The sequence below is a fragment of the Primulina eburnea genome, chromosome 13 (genome assembly GCF_022965805.1).
Source record: "Primulina eburnea isolate SZY01 chromosome 13, ASM2296580v1, whole genome shotgun sequence".
Classification (NCBI taxonomy): Eukaryota; Viridiplantae; Streptophyta; class Magnoliopsida; order Lamiales; family Gesneriaceae; genus Primulina; species Primulina eburnea.
The window spans coordinates 30361574-30384000 of NC_133113.1; the positions used below are offsets into that span (position 1 = coordinate 30361574).

The 22427-nt window shown below is 36.1% G+C and overlaps 2 protein-coding genes and 2 pseudogenes across 3 annotated transcripts; 1 reads left to right on the forward strand and 3 right to left on the reverse strand.

Moving 5' to 3' along the window:
• Positions 1 to 4298: 4298 nt before the first annotated feature.
• LOC140810466 (putative late blight resistance protein homolog R1A-3) lies at positions 4299 to 5755 on the reverse strand. The gene is made up of 2 exons (XM_073168321.1): positions 5643 to 5755; positions 4299 to 4692 (listed from the first exon to the last, which is right to left on the reverse strand). Exons 1-2 carry the CDS (start codon positions 5753 to 5755, stop codon positions 4299 to 4301), a joined length of 507 nt encoding a protein of 168 aa, XP_073024422.1.
• A 1954-nt stretch (positions 5756 to 7709) lies between these two features.
• Positions 7710 to 10846, reverse strand: LOC140810735 (putative late blight resistance protein homolog R1A-3; annotated as a pseudogene).
• Positions 10847 to 11985: 1139 nt separating this feature from the next.
• LOC140810467 (ABC transporter G family member STR-like) lies at positions 11986 to 12998 on the forward strand (annotated as a pseudogene).
• Positions 12999 to 13663: 665 nt separating this feature from the next.
• Positions 13664 to 20927, reverse strand: LOC140810734 (protein argonaute 1B-like). 2 transcript variants are annotated; one of them, XM_073168619.1, is made up of 22 exons: positions 20775 to 20927; positions 19683 to 20359; positions 19360 to 19568; positions 19097 to 19246; positions 18874 to 19007; positions 18627 to 18736; positions 17979 to 18085; positions 17574 to 17712; positions 17376 to 17492; positions 17016 to 17123; positions 16860 to 16931; positions 16090 to 16212; positions 15850 to 16015; positions 15490 to 15749; positions 15267 to 15409; positions 15119 to 15181; positions 14960 to 15023; positions 14733 to 14868; positions 14560 to 14633; positions 14386 to 14480; positions 14279 to 14310; positions 13664 to 14177 (listed from the first exon to the last, which is right to left on the reverse strand). In XM_073168619.1, exons 2-22 carry the CDS (start codon positions 20349 to 20351, stop codon positions 13954 to 13956), a joined length of 3195 nt encoding a protein of 1064 aa, XP_073024720.1. In that variant the 5' UTR covers positions 20352 to 20359; positions 20775 to 20927; the 3' UTR covers positions 13664 to 13953. The 2 variants fall into 2 exon arrangements, with proteins under 2 accessions (XP_073024720.1, XP_073024721.1); XM_073168620.1 differs by lacking the exon at positions 20775 to 20927 and adding an exon at positions 20665 to 20688.
• Positions 20928 to 22427: the final 1500 nt, after the last annotated feature.

Below are 22427 nucleotides of genomic sequence, written 5' to 3' on the forward strand. Positions count from 1 at the left end.
TGGATTTTCGAAACACACTACAACAAAAACGGCATACGACAACGGATTTATCCATCCGTTGTCGTAGCCTTTTTAAAACTGTTGTAACTGAGGGTGTCGTTGAAAGTCCGTTCAACGACAACGGTTTTTACCCGTTGTGGTAGGTAGAATTTGCGACGGCTTTTGAAAACCGTCCCTAATAATTTTGAGCGACGGTTTTATCATGAACCGTCGCTAATTAGCGACGGTTCTGTAAACTGTCGCTAACTTAGCGACGGTTTTTATATGCTAACAGTCGCTACAATTAGCGACGGTCTTCTATCATTATTCCGTCGCTAAATTGTTTCGAAAAATAAATAAAAATTCTTTTAATAATTTAATAAATCTAAAAGAAACTAAAAATCGAAACTAAAATCGTGTAAGAGAGATAAATTTAAGTGTTATGAAGAAGTGAGAAAAATTTTATGTGTTATGATGTAGTGAAAATTTTTTAAGTGTTGTGTAAAGTGATAAAAATTGTGTAAGAGAAAAAATTTAATGTGATATAAACTAGTGAGAAAAATTTTAAGTGTTGTGTAAAGTGATAAAATTGTGTAAAAGAGAAAAACTTTAAATGTTATGAAGTAGTGAGAAAAAGTTTAAGTATTGTGTGAAGTGATAAAATTGTGTAAGAGAGAAAAATTTTAAGTATTGTGGGGGAAGATAGGAAAGAAAATGGAGATATTTATAGATAGTTTGCGCGGTATTTGGTTAAACCTTCGTTAATTTCAAATTAGCGACGAACGATATAATCCGTCGCTAATGTAGCAACGGTCTCTAATTCGATAGAACAACTTTCTTGACCAAATACAATTTGACACAATAATCTCCAACTCTCGTTCGCATCTAAGAAGTTCACTATATAAGGGCTACATGAGCCCATCCGATGAGCCACATCCAATATCCTAGTCGTCACCATGACTCGACTTCCATTTCCATTGTCTGGTAAAAGCATCTTCACCTTATCCCAGACTTCAATGCTCCAAACATCATCCATGGCCATCAAATAATTCCGACCCCATAATTCTTTGTACAATTGTTCTCCTAATTGGTCATCTCTTTGTTCATTATTCGAAGTTTGTGTGGTTTTCTTGATATTCTTTCTCCAGTGGTTCCCTAATCTGACGCAGAAGCCTTAGAATAATTTCTGGAACACTATATTCTTGAGAAACAGTAACCCAAGCACGAATATGGAAATGTTGTACGATTAGTGGATTTTCGAAAACACACTACAACAAAAACGGCATACGACAACGGATTTATCCATCCGTTGTCGTAGCCTTTTTAAAACTGTTGTAACTGAGGGTGTTGTTGAAAGTTCGTTCAACGACAACGGTTTTTACCCGTTGTGGTAGGTAGAATTTGCGACGGCTTTTGAAAACCGTCCCTAATAATTTTGAGCGACGGTTTTATCATGAACCGTCGCTAATTAGCGACGGTTCTGTAAACTGTCGCTAACTTAGCGACGGTTTTTATATGCTAACAGTCGCTACAATTAGCGACGGTCTTGTATCATTATTCCCGTCGCTAAATTGTTTCGAAAAATAAAATAAAAATTCTTTTAATAATTTAATAAATCTAAAAGAAACTAAAAATCGAAACTAAAATCGGGTAAGAGAGATAAAATTTAAGTGTTATGAAGAAGTGAGAAAAATTTTATGTGTTATGATGTAGTGAAAATTTTTTTAAGTGTTGTGTAAAGTGATAAAAATTGTGTAAGAGAAAAAATTTAATGTGATATAAACTAGTGAGAAAAATTTTAAGTGTTGTGTAAAGTGATAAAATTGTGTAAAAGAGAAAAACTTTAAATGTTATGAAGTTGTGAGAAAAAATTTAAGTATTGTGTGAAGTGATAAAATTGTGTAAGAGAAAAAAAATTTAAAGTATTGTGGGGGAAGATAGAAAGAAAATGGAGATATTTATAGATAGTTTGCGCGGTATTTGGTTAAACCTTCGTTAATTTCAAATTAGCGACGAACGATATAATCCGTCGCTAATGTAGCAACGGTCTCTAATTCGATAGAACAACTTTCTTGACCAAATACAATTTGACACAATAATCTCCAACTCTCGTTCGCATCTAAGAAGTTCACTATATAAGGGCTACATGAGCCCAACCGATGAGCCACATCCAATATCCTAGTCGTCACCATGACTCGACTTCCATTTCCATTGTATGTTAAAACATCTTCACCTTATCCCAGACTTCAATGCTCCAAACATCATCCATGGCAATCAAATACTTCCGACCCCATAATTCTTTGTACAATTGTTCTCCTAATTGGTCATCTCTTTGTTCATTATTCGAAGTTTGTGTGGTTTCTTGATATTCTTTCTCCAGTGGTTCCCTAATCTGACGCAGAAGCCTTAGAATAATTTCTGGAACACTATATTCTTGAGAAACAGTAACCCAAGCACGAATATGGAAATGTTGTACGATTAGTGGATTTTCTAAAACACACTATAACAAAAACGGCATACGACAACGGATTTATCCATCCGTTGTCGTAGCTTTTTAAAACTGTTGTAAATGAGGGTGTTGTTGAAAGTCCGTTCAACGACAATGGTTTTTACCCGTTATGGTAGGTAGAATTTGCGACGGATTTTGAAAACCTTACCTAATAATTTTGAGCGACGGTTTTATCATGAACCGTCGCTAATTAGCGACGGTTCTGTAAACTGTCGCTAACTTAGCGACGGTTTTTATATGCTAACCGTCGCTACAATTAGCGACGGTCTTGTATCATTATTTCCGTCGCTAAATTGTTTCGAAAAATAAAAAAAAATTCTTTTAATAATTTAATAAATCTAAAAGAAACTAAAAATCAAAACTAAAATCGTGTAAGAGAGATAAATTTTAAGTGTTATGAAGAAGTGAGAAAAATTTTATGTGTTATGATGTAGTGAAAATTTTTTTAAGTGTTGTGTAAAGTGATAAAAATTGTGTAAGAGAAAAAAATTTAATGTGATATAAACTAGTGAGAAAAATTTTAAGTGTTGTGTAAAGTGATAAAATTGTGTAAAAGAGAAAAACTTTAAATGTTATGAAGTTGTGAGAAAAAATTTAAGTATTGTGTGAAGTGATAAAATTGTGTAAGAGAAAAAAAATTTAAAGTATTGTGGGGGAAGATAGAAAGAAAATGGAGATATTTATAGATAGTTTGCGCGGTATTTGGTTAAACCTTCGTTAATTTCAAATTAGCGACGAACGATATAATCCGTCGCTAATGTAGCAACGGTCTCTAATTCGATTGAACAACTTTCTTGACCAAATACAATTTGACACAATAATCTCCAACTCTCGTTCGCATCTAAGAAGTTCACTATATAAGGGCTACATAGCCCAACCGATGAGCCACATCCAATATCCTAGTCGTCACCATGACTCGACTTCCATTTCCATTGTATGTTAAAACATCTTCACCTTATCCCAGACTTCAATGCTCCAAACATCATCCATGGCAATCAAATACTTCCGACCCCATAATTCTTTGTACAGTTGTTCTCCTAATTGGTCATCTCTTTGTTCATTATTCGAAGTTTGTGTGGTTTTTCTTGATATTCTTTCTCCAGTGGTTCCCTAATCTGACGCAGAAGCCTTAGAATAATTTCTCGAACACTATATTTTTGAGAACATGGAAATGTTGTACGATTAGTGGATTTTCGAAAACACAATACAACAAAAACGGCATACGACAACGGATTTATCCGTTGTCGTAGCCTTTTTAAAACTGTTGTAACTGAGGGTGTTGTTGAAAGTCCGTTTAACGACAACGGTTTTTACACGTAGTGGTAGGTATAATTTGCGACGGCTTTTGAAAACCGTCCCTAATAATTTTGAGCGACGGTTTTATCATGAACCGTCGCTAATTAGCAACTAAAATCGAAACTAAAATCGTGTAAGAGAGATAAATTTAAAGTGTTATGAAGAAGTGAGAAAAATTTTATGTGTTATGAAGTAGTGAAAAAAATTTTAAGTGTTGTGTAAAGTGATAAAAATTGTGTAAGAGAGAAAATTTATGTGATATAAAGTAGTGAGAAAAATTTTAAGTGTTGTGTAAAGTGATAAAATTGTGTTAAAGAGAAAAACTTTAAATGTTATGAAGTAGTGAGAAAAAGTTTAAGTGTTGTGTGAAGTGATAAAATTGTGTAAGAGAGAAAAAATTTTAAGTATTGTGAGGGAAAATGGAAAGAAAATGGAGATATTTATAGATAGTTTGCGCGGTATTTGGTTAAATCGTCGCTAATTTCAAGTTAGCGACGAACAATATAATCCGTCGCTAAGTAGCAACGGTCTCTGATTCGATAGAACAACTTTCTTGACCAAATACAATTTGACACAATAATCTCCAACTCTCGTTCGCATCTAAGAAGTTCACTATATAAGGGCTACATGATCCCAACCGATGAGCCACATCCAATATCCTAGTCGTCACCATGACTCGACTTCCATTTCCATTGTCTGGTAAAAGCATCTTCACCTTATCCCAGACTTCAATGCTCCAAACATCATCCATGACAATCAAATACTTCCGACCCCATAATTCTTTGTACAATTGTTCTCCTAATTGGTTATCTCTTTGTTCATTATTCGAAGTTTGTGTGGTTTCTTGATATTCTTTCTCCAGTGGTTCCCTAATCTGACGCAGAAGCCTTAGAATAATTTCTCGAACACTATATTCTTGAGAAACAGTAACCCAAGCACGAACATGGAAATGTTGTACGATTAGTGGATTTTCGAAAACACACTACAACAAAAACGGCATACGACAACGGATCCGTTGTCGTATCCTTTTTAAATTGTTGTAACTGAGGATGTCGTTGAAAGTTCGTTCAACGACAACGGTTTTTACCCGTTGTGGTAGGTAGAATTTGCGACGGCTTTTGAAAACCGTCCCTAATAATTTTGAGCGACGGTTTTATCATGAACCGTCGCTAATTAGCGACGGTTATGTAAATTGTCGCTAACTTAGCGGCGATTTTTATATGCTATCCGTCGCTACAATTAGCGACGGTCTTGTATCATTATTTCTGTCGCTAAATTGTTTCGAAAAATAAAAATAATTCTTTTAATAATTTAATAAATCTAAAAGAAACTAAAAATCGAAACTAAAATCGTGTAAGAGAGATAAATTTTAAGTGTTATGAAGAAGTGAGAAAAATTTTATGTGTTATGAAGTAGTGAAAAAATTTTAGGTGTTGTGTAAAGTGATAAAAATTGTGTAAGAGAAAAAAATTTATGTGATATAAACTAGTGAGAAAAATTTTAAGTGTTGTGTAAAGTGATAAAATTGTGTAAAAGAGAAAACTTTAAATGTTAAGAAGTAGTGAGAAAAAATTTAAGTTTTGTGTGAAGTGATAAAATTGTGTAAGAGAGAAAAAATTTTAAGTATTGTGGGGGGAAATGGAAAGAAAATGGATATATTTATAGATAGTTTGCGCGGTATTTGGTTAGACCGTCGCTAATTTCAAATTAGCGACGGACGATATAATCCGTCGCTAATGTAGCAACGGTCTCTAATTCGATAGAACAACTTTCTTGACCAAATACAATTTGACACAATAATCTCCAACTCTCGTTCGCATATAATAAGTTCACTATATAAGGGCTACATGAGCCCAACCGATGAGCGACATCCAATATCCTAGTCGTCACCATGACTCGACTTCCATTTCCATTGTCTGGTAAAAGCATCTTCACCTTATCCCAGACTTCAATGCTCCAAACATCATCCATGACAATCAAATACTTCCGACCCCATAATTCTTTGTACAATTGTTCTCCTAATTGGTCATCTCTTTGTTCATTATTCAAAGTTTGTGTGGTTTCTTGATATTCTTTCTCCAGTGGTTCCCTAATCTGACGCAGAAGCCTTAGAATAATTTCTCGAACACTATATTCTTGAGAAACAATAACCCAAGCACGAACATGGAAATGTTGTACGATTAGTGGATTTTCGAAAACACACTACAACAAAAACGGCATACGACAACGGATTTATCCATCCGTTGTCGTAGCCTTTTTAAAACTGTTGTAACTGAGGGTGTTGTTGAAAGTTCGTTCAACGACAACGGTTTTTACCCTTTGTGGTAGGTAGAATTTGCGACGGCTTTTGAAAACCGTCCCTAATAATTTTGAGCGACGGTTTTATCATGAACCATCGCTAATTAGTATCATGAACCGTCGCTAATTTTTGAGCGACGGTTTTACAGCTGAGTAGAACATCGCAACACTCAATTACAGTCTTTGGCCAAAAGATGGAAAGAGCACTTTGATGGACTTGAGTGGATCTTTCACACGTGGGACAAAGTTTTTTTTAGAAAACTTTAAAACCTTAGTGGGAAAGAATAATGCGGTTAAAAGGAAACTTCTGTGAATGGAAAAAAGTTCATACATGTGGAAAGAATATTTTTGTGAAAAAAGCTACCAGAATTTGCGGATGAAAGAAGAAAAGGAGGGGAGCAGATAGAGACCACACTTTGTACTCTCGATAAAATAATTTGAATGAGTCATGAACAGAAATATTCTAATAAAAAAAATTAATTAAGTAGAATATATATATATATATATATATATATATATATATGTATATATATATATGTATATATATATAAATGAAATGAATGATGGCACCTCAATTTCTTGGCCGAAACATTGAAGAGGTGCCATCATTTGGCCGAAACATTGACTAATTTATTAGTGAAATGATGTATCATTTCCTGAAGGTGTATGTCTCTCCATCCAAGGTTTTTCATGTTCTATAAACATGACTCCATACATTTGCATTCAATACTATTTTATCTTTTTCTTCTTTCTTTCTAAGTTAATTTAATTTTATATGCGAATTTTTAATCATTAGTGTTTAAAGTTCAAATTTTCAAGATATAAAATCTTGAGTTTGGATTTTTTTAGTTTATACACTTAAATTCGAACTTTAGAATTAAATTCGAGAGTTATCTTCTAGTTTTGAGTTTTTTAAACATTTGCGCTTAAATAAAAATTTTGCAGGATTTAAACTTTTTTCGAAATTAAAAACTTTACATACCATATTTATAGTATTCTAAACATTTTCAAGTTCGTGTAGCTTTAAAAGTTGTAGTGCTACTATTTTAAAATCGTAGTCATTGTATTTTGGTAAACGAATTGCCAACAACCGTGAGCACCGGAGCGAGGCAATATCATTTTAAGAAAAAGAGTCAAACTCTTGTCCTCGACTATTTTCTCGTAACCATTTGATTCATCAATTTTTATCTCGAAATTTCCCAACAAAAGTTATAGTGAATGAAAATGATATCTAAAATTCGGTTTAGCTCAACCTATTTTGAAGTCATTTTAAACATTTCTTTACCAAAAAAAATTATATTTTTAAAAATATATATACTTGAGATTATGCTAGTATTTTTTTGCAAAAATTAACAAGAAATCCGACACTAAAAAAATGAAAGTGAAATCCCAAAATGGGAATTTGTCATAGGGTCAATCATATTTTTTATTTTATATAAAATAAAATTAGTTAATAAATGTAAATGTTAGATTAAAGAAACTCTTCATCAAATCATTTGGAAATTGTTAAAATATATTAATTGTAATTCGGTGGTCTCGACCAAAATTCCAAAAAGAATAATCTTTTCTTGATCCAAAAACTGATATTTAGCAGCAAATGAATGACATGCAATTTCTTGAAAAATAGTGAAATTAAAATTTATGAGATCAAATCCCATTTTTCATTCATACAATTGAAAAAGAAAGTATCCACGAATCATATGATCATCGATTTTCAGGGTGGAAAAAAGAAAGAAAGAAGCTTTTAAACTTCATCTTCAGATTCTTCACTAAAAAGATTATCTTCTACATACACAGTGCCCAGCACACGAACTTGAAGATCCTCATTTCCCAGGCTCTGTTGCTCCTCCTGTATTTGTTCGGCCGATAAACTCGCCTTTTCTCCGCAATGATGCAACTGTATCAACTTAAGCGTTGGAATCTCTCCAATACCAAATGGGATCTCCTCTAACTTCTGGCAATACCAAATAATCAAACTCTCAAGTCTTGGGAAGTGAGAGCTATCTGCTTCCCAATGGCACAGATCTAAACTCCGTAAAAGCAAGAATTTCAAATTCAAGAACTCCCCCTCCCCCGTATTCCACTCTTCCCCATACACGGCTCCATACAGTTTCAGCACCTCAAGATTTGGCAACGAACCAATTATGCTCATGTCCTCCCATCGAAGCCCGCACCCAGTTTAAAGTTAACTTCTTGATTGAATCTGGAAGGCTCGGTTCCCGAGTAAAATCTCGCCTGAACATATACAACTTAATGATTCGAGTTTTTGGAGATGGGCCAGATTGTTCAGATAGTTGTAGTACTGTTGAGCCGTCTTCCCAGTTGATCTTTAGTTTCTTTAGGTTCGGGATTCTTTCGAGGACATTCGTGTTGTTACAACTGAAGTTTCTTACAGTAAAGAGTGTTTGCAGGTTGTGTAAATAATGTGACCTTGTGTCCATATTTGGGCCTCGGGCACGCGGGGGATCGGGCAAAATGGCTTCGTTGATCTCAATATGCCTGAGATTTGGCATATCCCATATTTCAGATGGAAGAGCGATAGGCTCAGCACTTGATGAGTTTGAATTCACGACTATAGTTTGTAGATTGCGTAACAATTTTATCGAAGGAGGAATGCCTGATTTTAAACGAGATGGCCAAAATCTACAAGCGAGGTACCGAGAGTTAACTACTGTTCGAATTGTTTCTGGGGAGTAGTCGTTGAACTCGTCAACTATCCTCAACAATCTGAAGCAGAAGAAAAGATGTCCCGTCAAGTAGAAGTCGTCTGAAAACAAAGAACGAGTGAATGATGCTGATTTAGCCCTTCTATAGATTTGACCCCAATTGCCAAAACTGTACCCGGGAATCACAAGGCGTCGGGTATCTTTTATGCTGGATGGGATGCTGAAACTGTCAGGAGTCAGCGTCGAGGAGTGTATCGGATGAGGGGATGAGGGAGCGGGATCGTCACCCTTAAAACCAAAGAAATTTGAAATTCTACTTCTGATTTTTTGAAAAATACGAGTTTCCCTCCCCCGAGGGGCCTCTTCTAAATCTCTCTGTTTCCCCAGCGAGTTAATTCCTGGGTCTGTTTCTGTTATCAGCCAAGAAAAGTTCTCTTTGTGAGCTACCTTAGAACACAAGTCCCTCAAGAGGTCGTGGATGCCGCAACTTTTCACTTTAGTACTGGATTTTCGAGTTCGGACCATGACAAGGTTTCTGTCGATAAGATCCTTCAAGTAATCTTCGGCAACCTCTTCCAAGCTTTTAGCCGTAACGGGCTTCAGAAAACCCTCAGCAACCCACAATTTGATGAGTTTGGAGACACGGATTTCGTGATCTTCTGGAAAAATTCCCATGTAAAGAAAACACGGTTTTAGATGAACAGGCAAGTGTTCATAACTTAAGTACAGCATGCTCAAACAATGTTCATCGTTTTCAGAATTTACTACTGAGCTAAGGTGTTGTGCTACATATTCCCAATATTCTTCTGTCATATCAGATTTTGAAAGGAGCCCGCCAACCACAACGATTGCGAGAGGAAGTCCTCTACAATTTCCTGCAATCTGTTTCCCGATATCTTCGAATTCGATAGGATAACTTTCTTGACCAAATACAATTTGACACAATAAACTCCAACTCTCGTCCTCATCTAAGAAATCCATTTTATAAGGGCTACACGAGCTCAACCTATTTGCCACATCCGATAGCCTTGTCGTCACCATGATCCGACTTCCATTTCCATTGTCTGGTAAAAACATTTTTACCTCGTCCCAGACTTCAACGCCCCAAATATCATCCATGACAATCAAATACTTCCGACCCGATAAACTTTTGTGTAATTGTTCTCCTAATTGATCATCTTTCATCTCCTCGAAAGATTGAGTGGTTTCTTGATATTCTCTCTCGAATGGTACTCCAGTCTCACGTAGAAGCCTTTGAATAATTTCTCGAAAACTGTAATCTTGAGAAACAGTGATCCAAGCACGAATATGGAAATGTTGTACGATTAATGGATTTTCAAAAACATTTCTACAGAGAGTAGTCTTACCGATACCTCCCATCCCTACAATAGGAAAGATATGGCGTTTGGGTTGCTGTCCGGTGAGTTCTTCCATCACTCGAATCAAGTGTTCTTCGAGTCCAACCATCGCACTAATCTTGCCACCGGGAGGAAGTCCTGACAAGCTCTTACCATAAGATTTTCTCGAACGTTCATCATATTTCAGGCCTTCCATTTCCTTTATCCCCACAACCATTTTCTTGACCGAAACAAATTCTTGTATTAATGCCTCTATCTTTTGGCAAAAGAGCGTGGAACCCTCCAAAGGACGTGGAGATACTCCAAGAATATCATCCACCATCTTGGTTTCTATTATATCTTCTGCTAGATGAGCTACGTTCTTTATTTGATTTTCCAAATCTTGGGGCACTTTGATTCTTCCTTGGTCACAATCTTCAATAAATTCTTGCAAGAAACGAACATTTTCGCGAAGGGATTCAACTTGCTGCTTATTATAAAGCAAATGATTTCGAATATGGCAGAAAATTTGATCTAGAGTTTGAGCAAGAGAGGTTAGAGATGCATAAGCCATATCCATGTTTGACTTTCAGTATTCAGTGGGGAGTTCCTTGATTCCGACTAAATAAAAAAGCAACGCGGCCTACGTAGACTTTGCAAATTAACTTTTCTTCATTCAAATCTTTGGCATGCTTCAAAAACTAGTTGTTATTAGTTGTAGTCAATGAAAACGGTTTCTAGTTTTCCCATGTAACACAACTCACACGGCATAGAGTTTTCCCATGTTCTCATGGAATAAATTATCATTTCTTAGATAGCTCATAGGATAGTCAGCATGTAAAATTAATTTTATTTATTTAATAGGCAAAAACTTGTGTGATACGGTCCAATAGCTCGTATTTTGTGAGACAAATCTCTTATTTGGATCATCCATGAAAAATATTACTTTTTATGCTAAAATTATTATTTTTATTGTTAATATCGGTAAGATTTACCCGTCTCACAGATAAAGATTCGTGAAACCGTCTCACAAGAGATATACTCTATTTAATAAATAGTGGCTCTTGAATTATGAATTTACAATTATATCTTTGTATTTTTTGTCATTGGTCATTGACAGTCTTTTTCACTTATATGCTAAGTTGTTTAAATAATTCCATTTGTTAGGTTTTTGTAGCATTAAATTTCTCATGGCTTGGTTTAATAAATATTTATAATTTCCATCGATTTTGATGTCCTTTTTATTTTAATATGTTGTTATAAGTATTTATTAATTTTAATGATTTGATTTTGATGGTTTAAATTCAGGTTTTATCATTCTCCTTTGTGGTTTCTTTTTTATATATATAACAATAAAAATGATATTTGAATTATGAAATCACAATTATTTCTTTTGTTTTTTTGTATTTCGTCATTAATAATGGTCTTTTTAGAAAGCTTAGTAGGTTCATAAATTCTTAGGAATTAGAATTATTTACTTTTTTTGCTAAAGTATATGATATATTAATTTTTAAAAATATTTTATAATTAAATTTCAAAAATTCAACGATAAAATAAGAAACAAACTCTGAAACAATAAAGTAATAGAAAAAGAAAGATATGTACCAGTACTCGACTGAATAATTTTTATTGCAATAATAATTTTGTGTGTTCTTTCATATTTTTTTATGACTTTTAGGGGTTGTTTGTATTTTCTAATGCAGTTTGGAGATTTTGTTTGAATAAATGTGTGTCTTATTTATTTATCGACGTTTCATTTGATGTGTTAAATAATGCATTGATTGATTTTCATTTTCTTTCATGCGTTTGTATTTTAATTTTGAGTATGTTTTTTGTGAAACGGTCTCACGAATCTTTATCTGTGAAACGGGTCAACCCATGGAATATTGATTGATTTTCATTTTCTTCCCCGCATTCCACCCAAGGACCTAATTCACTCCCCACTTCTTATGTTGAATTTGACGCTGCAGAAGACGTTCTTGACGAGCCCGAGAACATGCAGAAATTCGCCAACCCTTGGCTCCGCGAGGTTATGGTCCTTTCCTGGCGTACTGCACTCAATGTGATTCGAACCCCGGAACTTTTCCTGTCAAGAGAGATTGTCTTGACAGTAATGGCTCTGGTTCTATCATCCCTCTTCAAGAATCTCCATCACTATGACTTCAAAACAATCAAACGTCTCCTGAATTTCTACATCTTCTCCATCTGCCTAGTCTTTTTTTCTTCCAACGATGCTGTCCCAACTTTCATCCAAGAAAGATTCATTTTCATACGAGAAACGTCCCATAACTCGTATCGTGCTTCATCTTATGTCGTCTCATCCCTCATCGTCTTCCTCCCTTTTTTCGCAATTCAAGGCTTCACATTTGCAGCAATAACTCAATTCATACTTCGTCTCCGAAGTAGTATAATCTACTTTTGGTTAATTCTCTACGCTTCTCTAATAACCACAAATGCTTATGTGATGCTGGTCAGTGCACTGGTTCCAAGTTACATCACTGGTTATGCAGTAGTAATTGCTACAACAGCTCTCTTCTTCTTGACTTGTGGATTTTTCTTGAAACAATCCCAAATTCCGAAATATTGGCAATGGCTGCATTATATCTCCGCAATCAAATACCCATTTGAGGCCTTGTTGATAAATGAATTCAAGGGCTCGAATTGTTATAATGGTAACAAGCAGGAGCTGTCGCCAGGTCCCTTGGGAGATTTGAAGATCGGTAAATTGCATAACATAACATCGGAAACATTGAAAGAGGACTGCAAATTGATTGGTGAAGATGTGTTGTTCACAATGGATATCAAGATTGAGAGTATATGGATGGACATAGGCATTTTGTTGGCTTGGGGAGTTCTTTATAGGCTCTTTTCTATGTGGTTCTTAGATTTTATTCCAAGAATCAGAGAAAATGAAGTTTGAATCTTGGATGCTTCTGTACAATAATTGCTTCATATTGCTAAAATAATGGAGAAAATAGTTTTATGAAACCTTTTGAGTATATACATCATATGAATCTCCCATCCATGATCGAACATTTTTCTTGGCGCACAAACACCTGTCTAAAATAAACCCGTGACATTGTTGCTGTGGGGGGCTTGGGATAATCTATTTTCCCATGTTCACCGGGCAGGATGAGAGCTTGGCTCCATGTTTTTTTATACGAACGTAATCTTTTATTTTCTTTGTAATTTAAATTTTTAATTCATTTATGGAGTGATCAAATACAAAAGGAGCTCTTCATTTGTAAGAAGTCATAAAGTTCAAAATGAAATAGTACTGACGAGCAGAAAGGGAAACGAATTGAACCAAATAATCTCGTTTAGATCAGTTTCAAATCTGAGAAGAGAAAAACAAAATGGTTTGACTCAAAATTTAATAAAAAAAATTAAGACAAACCGATTTTATAAATATACAAATTTATATATCGACTTCCTCGAAAACACAACTTACTTTAAAAACTTAACTAAGCCAAAGAAAACCAAATCAAAAATCTATATTTGGTGATAAATTTTTAACAGTTTAATTAGAAACCTAAGTCTGACGAACGCATCCAAAATACAAACCTTAGTATTAAATAAATCAAATCGACTCAGGCATGCTCTGTATTGAACTTGTTCAAATTATTAAATTACAAGAAAACTTACATAAATCCAAGCTCCATGAACATAATATCAACCAACCATAAGACAGCGGATGTAGTCATTAATAAAGTTACCTTACATGAAAACATAATATAAGCAAACAGAGGTAGCACACGCATGAGCTTCGACATACCCGATTTCTCCATCCACACAGCAGCATTCAATTCACAAAACACAAATAAAATCATATCCAACGAAGAAATCTTATATAAGTCAGCCAAGCCTATCAACAATAGAACATAACCCTTTTCACGTTCTCTCTAAGCTGTGGCAGAGGTCTCACTGCAGCGTTGCCCCCTGGAACCCTCGTACTCCTTGCACCACCACTTGTACTAGCACCACTACGACTGGCGGCCATACCACTAGTCATAGAGCCGCTATCCGATGTTTCTGGCTCCATATAGAAACGAGCCCGAAAAGCAGCAAGATGTGCGTAGTACGCAGGAGGCACTGCCAGATAGCATGTGAACTTTCTTTAGCATCACGCAAAGATTTCAACAAACTAATATGCAATGCAATAATAAGGAAACACGTGCACAGGGGATGCTTACCTATTGAAACAGAGCGTGTGCATCTTGCATATCTGTAAAAACATAATCATGACAGGTATAAACATCATAACCACAAGATTCTCAATATAGGTAGTGACGGTACTTACGTGTAACAAAGGTTATTAGTGAGAGACTGAAGACCATCAGCAGTAAACTTGTTTTCATCCCACAGCACGTGGTAATGAGCTGGGCGACTAGTACCCTGCACGTAGAATTATTCATACAAGAAATGCATAATAAAGAGGCAATAACTTATAAATTAAGTGGAAGTTTAAATTTACCTGTATCCCCGCATGGCTACAAAGGTAGAAGTCAAACTCAGTGGGGTGGCAGATCTTTGAGTCAACAACAGTACCTGTGCGAATCAAATACATAATTCAACTAGGAAAATGAACATTCTAATGGTCAATAAAAATAGAATTTTAGCAGGGTATATCATGTTAACATTCTATACCAGGGAGTATGTTTCCGCTCCGATCAACTGCCTGTCTGTCATTGTGGTTATGGGCAAACAACCTGGTATGATGCCGTTTCTGAACCACAACAAAGGTAACCGTCGGCTGATAGTTTGGCTCCAAAGATGCACACGCCTGATTAAGTACAAAACAAATATAACATTCAATTCACAAACCATATAAGCTCCTAAAAAATTAATAGCCAAATACCAAAGAAATAGCTAACCTTGCGGATGGCATCAAGCTCATGAAGCAAGACTTGATAGAACTGCCCTTCGCTTACACCATCCCTGGGACAAGGCAACCTTATAAGAGAAGAAAGGGCAGAGGAAACAAAGAGGAGAGATATCTAACAATCATCTGACATGGAAAATTTTCCTCTTACCTATAGAAAATGATCCGCTGTGGTTTCTGTCCAGTTGCTTTGCGGAATGAGATGAGCAGTTCCCTATATTACATACAGATAAGCCCACAAATAATCACAACTGGTACGTAGGATAGACAAGTTCACAAGTGAACGACAGAAGTTAAACCTTATCATGCCACCATGCATAACCCCTTTGGCAGGATCCTGCCAGGTTTTATACAAATCCTGAATAAGCTCTTGCCTATGTGCCTGTGCACATACCAAACCAGCATATTTTGTGACCTCTGGCCAATCCTGGGAAGCAACAACCTGAAAAGAATTTACAGTAAAGACAGATTTCAAAAATGAAGCTACAATAATAATCTCAAGTCAAGAAAAGGGTGTCTTACTGCAGCAATCGATGGGCTAGAATCTTCCCCTGGATGGGGATGCGTAACATCGGCACCAAAAATGATTGTAGGACGATCACTGACAAGGGGTATACGTCTTGAAATTGCGTCACGCAATACAGTGTTTCTCCCTCCAACCTTGACATTTATCTTCAGAGACACGTTGGCAAGGTACTGTTTACTCATCTTGTAGACATGCTTCTGCAAACAGCATTGAGAAACAATACCAAGTTCTGTTTCACATATCCGCTTCAGGTCACCTGCAGAAAAATCAAAAACGAATTCAAGCAAAAGCACAGAAACATAATATTTCCAGAAAAAATTTTGGGCTAATGACTTCGAGACTTAGTAACCTCTTACCATAAAGAGAACCATTATTGTCTGGTAAGATAACAATAAGTAAGTCAAGCTCCTTCCCAGGGGGCAGCAGTTTTGTCATGACGTCATGAAACCTAGTTTTTAGAACTCTTTCCACCTGATCAGGACGGCCAGTAATAACTGGCAAGACTGGTTCAGGATTGAAAGCCTTCAACACAAAATAGTATGTTACACAGGTTTCAACTATACAGCGGACATCAATGTCATAACGGCAATCTTTACCATTCCAGAAACGCTGCACATTTGAGCAAGCTCGTGACAGAAACTATGCACCATTGTGTCTTTTATACTGCGGGCAAAGTTAATACTGATCCAGTTGTTAACGGTTCCACCATTAACCATCCTCTGCACGAAGTAAAACAGATGCCAAGTGTGACTCAATCAAAACACAATTTCAATGCAGTATTTGATGAAATATACACGTCTGGAGAAAAGACGAGATTTCCACAGACACGCATGATAGACATGCAACATATATTATGTTCGTACAAAATAAACCACCGTAACTATCATTATGCAGGCCAACAGCACATATCACAGATTCACTTGTTTTAAGACCAGAAAGAATGAGAATGCCTAGCTTGCTCAAACAGGTGGAAGACGACAATTTTTTGGCTCCCATGAGGTTGGGCAAATGCCCCTGCAAACTTGTGAAATGTGCTGATGTACCATTATGCATTACATTTTACATCCCTCCAACACTTGTTAAGAATGCAAAATGTTGATCAAGATAATATAGCCAGCCTTATTGAAATTTAACATCAACCATCTAATTATATACGAAGAAAATACTAAATATATTTTCTTTTTTCCTCAATTGGGAAGATGTATTTCTGGTACATTCACTGGTAACTTTTACAGGGAATACATTAGATCTCGTCAAGAACTCAGGTAAATTTTAGTGCGGCTTGCAATAATTCACATAGGATAATGCTATTTTAAACCAAACAATAAGGTCCTAGCTTTGTCCCTGAATTTTGGCCAGCAATTACCTTATTCATCATGTTCCACTGCCCAACTTGAGGCAGACAATCCTTCTCCCGACCCGAATCATGATATTTGAGCTGTAAAAGTTACAACGCAAATACATGTTACCAACGGCCAAATAATCAAATCAGTAAAATACGAGCTCGGAATTTTATGCTTACCCAGGGAGCTGGCAAAACACGAGCCTCAACCTGAGCCAGCTTTTCACTTATTTTAATTCCAAACTCCTTGGCATAAGGGTCTTCATCATATGCATTATGACGTACAGTCTGACAAAAAGCAAAAAGGCTACCATTACATGCAAGATTTATTAGCAGCAAGATTGAAAAGTAATATAGGTAATATTACAAAGACAAATATAAGTGTCAAAGTTCCTCACTTCCATGTGAATTATTCAAAAACTACATTCACGTCATCGATAAGAAAAGGGAGAAGAAAATGCAACAAGCACAATGGGTAAAACAAAATACAAAAACAATTTCTCAACAAACACAACAGGGAGGTGCTGACAAAAGACCAACCTGAAGTATGTCAGACTCCCTCTCCTGGGGGCGCTGGCACGTCACTTTGAGCAGTGCAGTAATCTGTCTCTCATTCAACCTCTTAGAATATCGCTGGCCTTCTACAATCTTGCACACCTGGTCAATCACAAATTGTAGAACTCCCATTAAATGATATTACTAAGGAAAACGGGTAACTGAAAGGAACAGTAATCTAACCTCCATCGGTAAATAATTTGGCCTCTGAGTATTTCCAACTTGTAGACAAGGCCACTGAGTATGCTGAATGACAAATCCATAAGTCTCTTGAAAGTATTGGACCACGGATTTCAATGTACCACTTTCATCGACAGGAAATCTAATACAACCAAAGTCATAGTTCATACAACAATCAAATAAAATAAACAAAGCAAGAACCATAGTCTTACGAAGTTAGCACAAATGCACAATCATAAAAAACAACACTTCCAATATATGAGGAATCATAAAACACTTGTACAGGATCCAAATTACATCGTAAGCAACAAGTCATAATCTAAAGAATAGAAATAACTGATGGACCCTGGCAGCAACACAGCGCAGAGATTCAAATATTTAAGTTACACAAACATAGAAGATCCTTACGTTAGCTCCCGTGTTGCTTGCGATGTCAATCCAGAAATGCGGTACTTCCTGCGCATATTTCCTCGGTGAGTGACTTCCACCTTTACTCCTCTTAGAGCTTTCTTTATCTGTAACAATTATTGATCAAACATAGACCACAATAAGATTTACACCACCCCATGAAACATGCACAAGATTTTAATGGCCCAAGTTGATTCTTGACACTGGTGACACATTATTAAAGGAAAATAATAAACCAGTAATCAGAATCTGAACCAAATTGTTGCCGAACCATGGCAGTCAAAATTGTTTACCACGTGTCGTATTTAGGTATTACTGCAAAAATTCATGGATTAAAATCAAGAAGACGGGATGAGCATAAACTTCAAGTGGCAAAATTTAAAATGGGAAAAGAGAATTCCACAATCCACATAGTGGGCAAGTGGTCTAAAAAAGTTCAAAGTAGTTCTTTAATGACAGAACAAAAACGTGTGGTGGATTAATAAATGCATCCATAATATAGACATGTCGAGGTTAGGTATCCAATTTGGGACGTTACTTTGTTTTCTCGTGAGAATGGTTTGAAGGATAGGTAATATTTCATACAAATATAACGAAGCTGCTAGGGTAATATACAACCAAGTAAGAAAACGAGATGCACGAGCAAACCTTCACGCGGTCAGAGTCAGACAACGGTCTAAAAGAAACATCCATGTTCAGAAGCTGAGTGACGAAATCTATCACTGGTAGTGGTTCAATGAAAGCAGTAGATGACATATCTGCGCAGTCAAAGGAAATCTTTGTCGTTAATAAACACATTTTAAGGTATAAGAATAAAAATTTAAAGCTCATACACCAGAAAAAAGTTAAGTGACAATCTATACAATTTCTCATACCGAATTGAAAACTTGCTCACCTATATTAAGTGACAATCCCATCTGAGTGGGACGAATACTTTGGTAGAAACCACGCCAACTTTCTAGTCCTTCACCCAGAGGTTGCCTTCTACCTAAATCAGGGGAATAGAAAGATCGGCCTACTGGAGAATACCTACAATTCAAAGCAATACAAGCACACTTGAATAATAAAAAAATTCAGAACTTACATGAATTATGATAGAAAAGAACATTAACACATACCGAGAAGTGGGTAACTCCCGAAGAACAATGTCGAGAACCTGAAGAGCTTCTTGAGGTGCATCAGCTTGCCTTCCCTGTAAAAACATGCCTAAATGATGCAAATCGGCGCGTGCAGCAAACTTGATCACCACGGTAAACACCCTTTCTCGCCTTCAAACAACATAAAAACAGAATTATCATTAAACAAAGGTTTTGCAGGACAAAAGATTGCATGCACTAAATGCCAGCCAGCATCTACTCAATTCAAAAGAAAAATAAAAAACCTGACACTGCCTGGACTGTCTTCTTCGTCAACAAGGGTGATTTTGAACTCCTTCGAGGTAAAAGGAAGAGGCCCAGCAGTGTAAAGACTCTTTCTCCCATCATATGCAGGAAGTCTCTTTCCAAGGTGAGATTCTCGATACAGCTTCACCAACTGCTCCATCACAGCACGATTAACACCACGGGATGTGACTTCAGGTGAAATCGACACCTATGACAAAGGAAATCAATACTTAAACAGGCAAATAAATGGAGGAACAAACAACTCACATACCCAAAAGTAAGGAATAAATATCAAGCAGATGGCTTAATTAAAACAACTCACGTCATATTGGTGAAGGTCCTTATCTGGAAGCTCAGCAAAGAAATGGTTAGCCTTCACAATACACTTGCTACCATAACTACCCTTGCCTGGCCTCAGAGGAAATCTCATGGCCTTGCTAGAAGCTGGTTGCATTTCTTGACTTGGAGGCTCTTCGGACTGGACAGAAACGGATTGAAATTGCTCGGAGAGTTCCATAGTAGTCAGATCAGGCGACTCAGAAGAGGAGCTAGGACCTCCAAGGGTCGGCATTCCGTATGGAATAGGCTCATAAATCATTGGGGCTTGATATGGAGACTGGGTTGCTTGGTGCAGCTCGGGAGCTGGTGGCCTAGATGGCTCACCCACGGAAGGTGCCCCAGAACCACGACCAGCTATATTTCCACCGCGGCTTTGGGACGGTGGCCCTCCTCGTTGATATTGCTGACCGCCCCGACCCTGCTGATATTCAGGAGGTCCACCATGATACTGCTGTGGAGGCATTCTGCCACCTCGACCACCATGAGCTCCTCGTTGGTGACCCCGACCTCTTCCTCCTCCTTGATATCCTCCTTGCTGCTGTACTGGATGCTGCGCTGGTGGTCGTTGGACAGCACCGCGTCCTTCACCGGTTTCCTGAGGCTCGGAGGTCTCACCCACACCAGGAAGATCAGTTCGCCTCTTTCTCACCATGGTAGCAACTGCAAAATGCAGCATACATTAAGACCGCAAAATGCATTCAAAGGGTAAAAAACACAAAAAAACAAAAATCGATCGCAGACTTGCCCTTAGAATTTATCAGAAATTAAAAAGTTCAGGAGCAATCTAAATCCCCAACAAGTGAAGTACAAAGAACACACCAAAACATTAATTAAAATCTTAAAAAACCCTAACTAAAGGCCACTTCTCCCCAAAGCGCGATTAAACCAGATTCAGTAAATTAGAACCAAAAACCATAATAAAACGGCAAATAAACCCATGAACAATCAGAGAAGAAACGCAGTACATCAGAAAATAAACTCAGATCCCAGCAGATCTACTCCCTAAACAAGTGAGAACAACGCAACCGGAAAATTTTATCCAACAAAAGCGAAGAAATCTTCGAAAATATTCAACCTCGCCTTCGTAGCCGCACTTGTGCACGCCAATGACTCGGAGAAAGGCTCCAAACAACCAAATGACGAAACGTAGACCGAGACAGGACAGTGCAGGAGGAAGATAATAAATAGAGGCCGACGATGGTACAATACTGACACTGATATTTGAGTAAACAACGAAAATGCCATTCACGTGATACTTTGCGTCTGTTCAGAAATGACAACTCAGCCCTTGTCTGTTCGATGAGGCCCCATTTGGCAAACTCCGGTGGTTTTTATGTTGGAGCCTTGTTGTATTTGTTGATGTTGAATCTTCTTTTATATAAATAAATCTAATTGAATTTTCGCATGCAATCCTTGAATATATTTTTCAATTTTACTACAAAAAATGTGATTTCATTAACAATATATTTTTTAAAAAAATAAAATATCTTTACTCACATTTTATTGAATTATATTTGAAAAATCCAAATGTAAATATTGACTTTATATATTTATATGATGTATTTCATTTTGAACATGCAGATGAATAATTATGTAATATGATTTTGACTATATGGCGTTTCGAGTGTAGATTTAGCAATTACTTATAATTCTATCAATAATTCAAAAAAGTATAATTGTATTAAAGACATATTAACATGCTTAAGTCATTCAATAATTAAAGAAAATTGATTTTAAAAAAATTTATCCACGAATCGTATTGCCGATTGTACGAAATACGTTTTTTTTTCGAAAAATTATCCACTCAACCCATACAATTTTAAATAGACAGTTTTGCACTTTTGCTTGATAAAATAAAATAGAATGGTGGAAGAGTCACGAGGAAACGTCGTTTACACAGTAATTGATTGATTTGAAAAACACCCAACAAGGGTAATAATCAGAAATCTCACTGCTTTTTCCCTATTCAAAAATATGGTAATTAACTCAAATAAACATTGGCCCTTTTCAATAAATATTATTTGCCTGTTTTATTTAATTGCTATTCATGTAATATTTTTCTCCAACTTTCTTTCTTATTGCTCCACCCCTCCAAACCAACTTTTGGTCCCCATATTGGTCATTTAAAATGCTATGCTATTTAGGCAACCTACATTTCATCTACCTCTAAAATATTTTTTAAAAAAAAGAAACATAAAAACATCTACTTGATGTTATCGAAGGTATTTTGAAACCGTGTTTTCGAAAATCAAATACATTTATCTATTTTACACTAGATTTCGAGTCTACTTTTAAAAAATAGGAAGTCGCAAAATAATAATGAATTTAGTATATAGATATTGTGAAGAGGAGAGTATGAAAAGGATGTTAGTGAATCAGAAAAGAAAAAAGAAAACAGAAATGAAGGAAGTGATAACTATTTTGAGATATTGATAGATTAAATCATGAATTTAATGAATGTAAAATCTATTTATATCCCAGTCTTTTAATCTAAAAAAATAAATTAGATGCGATGTAATTAAATCGATCACCTTTATGTATATATTTTCACGACATTTAATTTGATACCTCATGTTCTAAATCCCAGACATTGTTGTATTTTTTTTGTGGTTTATTTTAATATTCTATAATGAAATTTTCAATCATCTGAACCAATGTTAATTTAAAAAATCTGCGAGTAAACTTTTTATATCAAGGCCTGAAAATTCATTAAAATTATTGGAGTCTA

What these genes read in the sequence shown, in the direction of transcription:
- LOC140810466 (XM_073168321.1), bottom strand. Translation starts at nt 5,755, where the DNA reads ATGGATGATGTTTGGAGCATTGAAGTCTGGGATAAGGTGAAGATGCTT. An exon ending in ATATTGGATGTCGCTCATCG is followed by an intron (nt 4,693 to 5,642) that starts GTTGGGCTCATG and finishes TCAAGAATATAG; the next exon opens with TGTTCGAGAAATTATTCTAA.
- LOC140810734 (XM_073168619.1), bottom strand. Translation starts at nt 20,351, where the DNA reads ATGGTGAGAAAGAGGCGAACTGATCTTCCTGGTGTGGGTGAGACCTCC. An exon ending in TGTGCAGCGTTTCTGGAATG is followed by an intron (nt 16,016 to 16,089) that starts GTAAAGATTGCC and finishes TTTGTGTTGAAG; the next exon opens with GCTTTCAATCCTGAACCAGT. An exon ending in GTAGCCATGCGGGGATACAG is followed by an intron (nt 14,481 to 14,559) that starts GTAAATTTAAAC and finishes TTCTACGTGCAG; the next exon opens with GGTACTAGTCGCCCAGCTCA.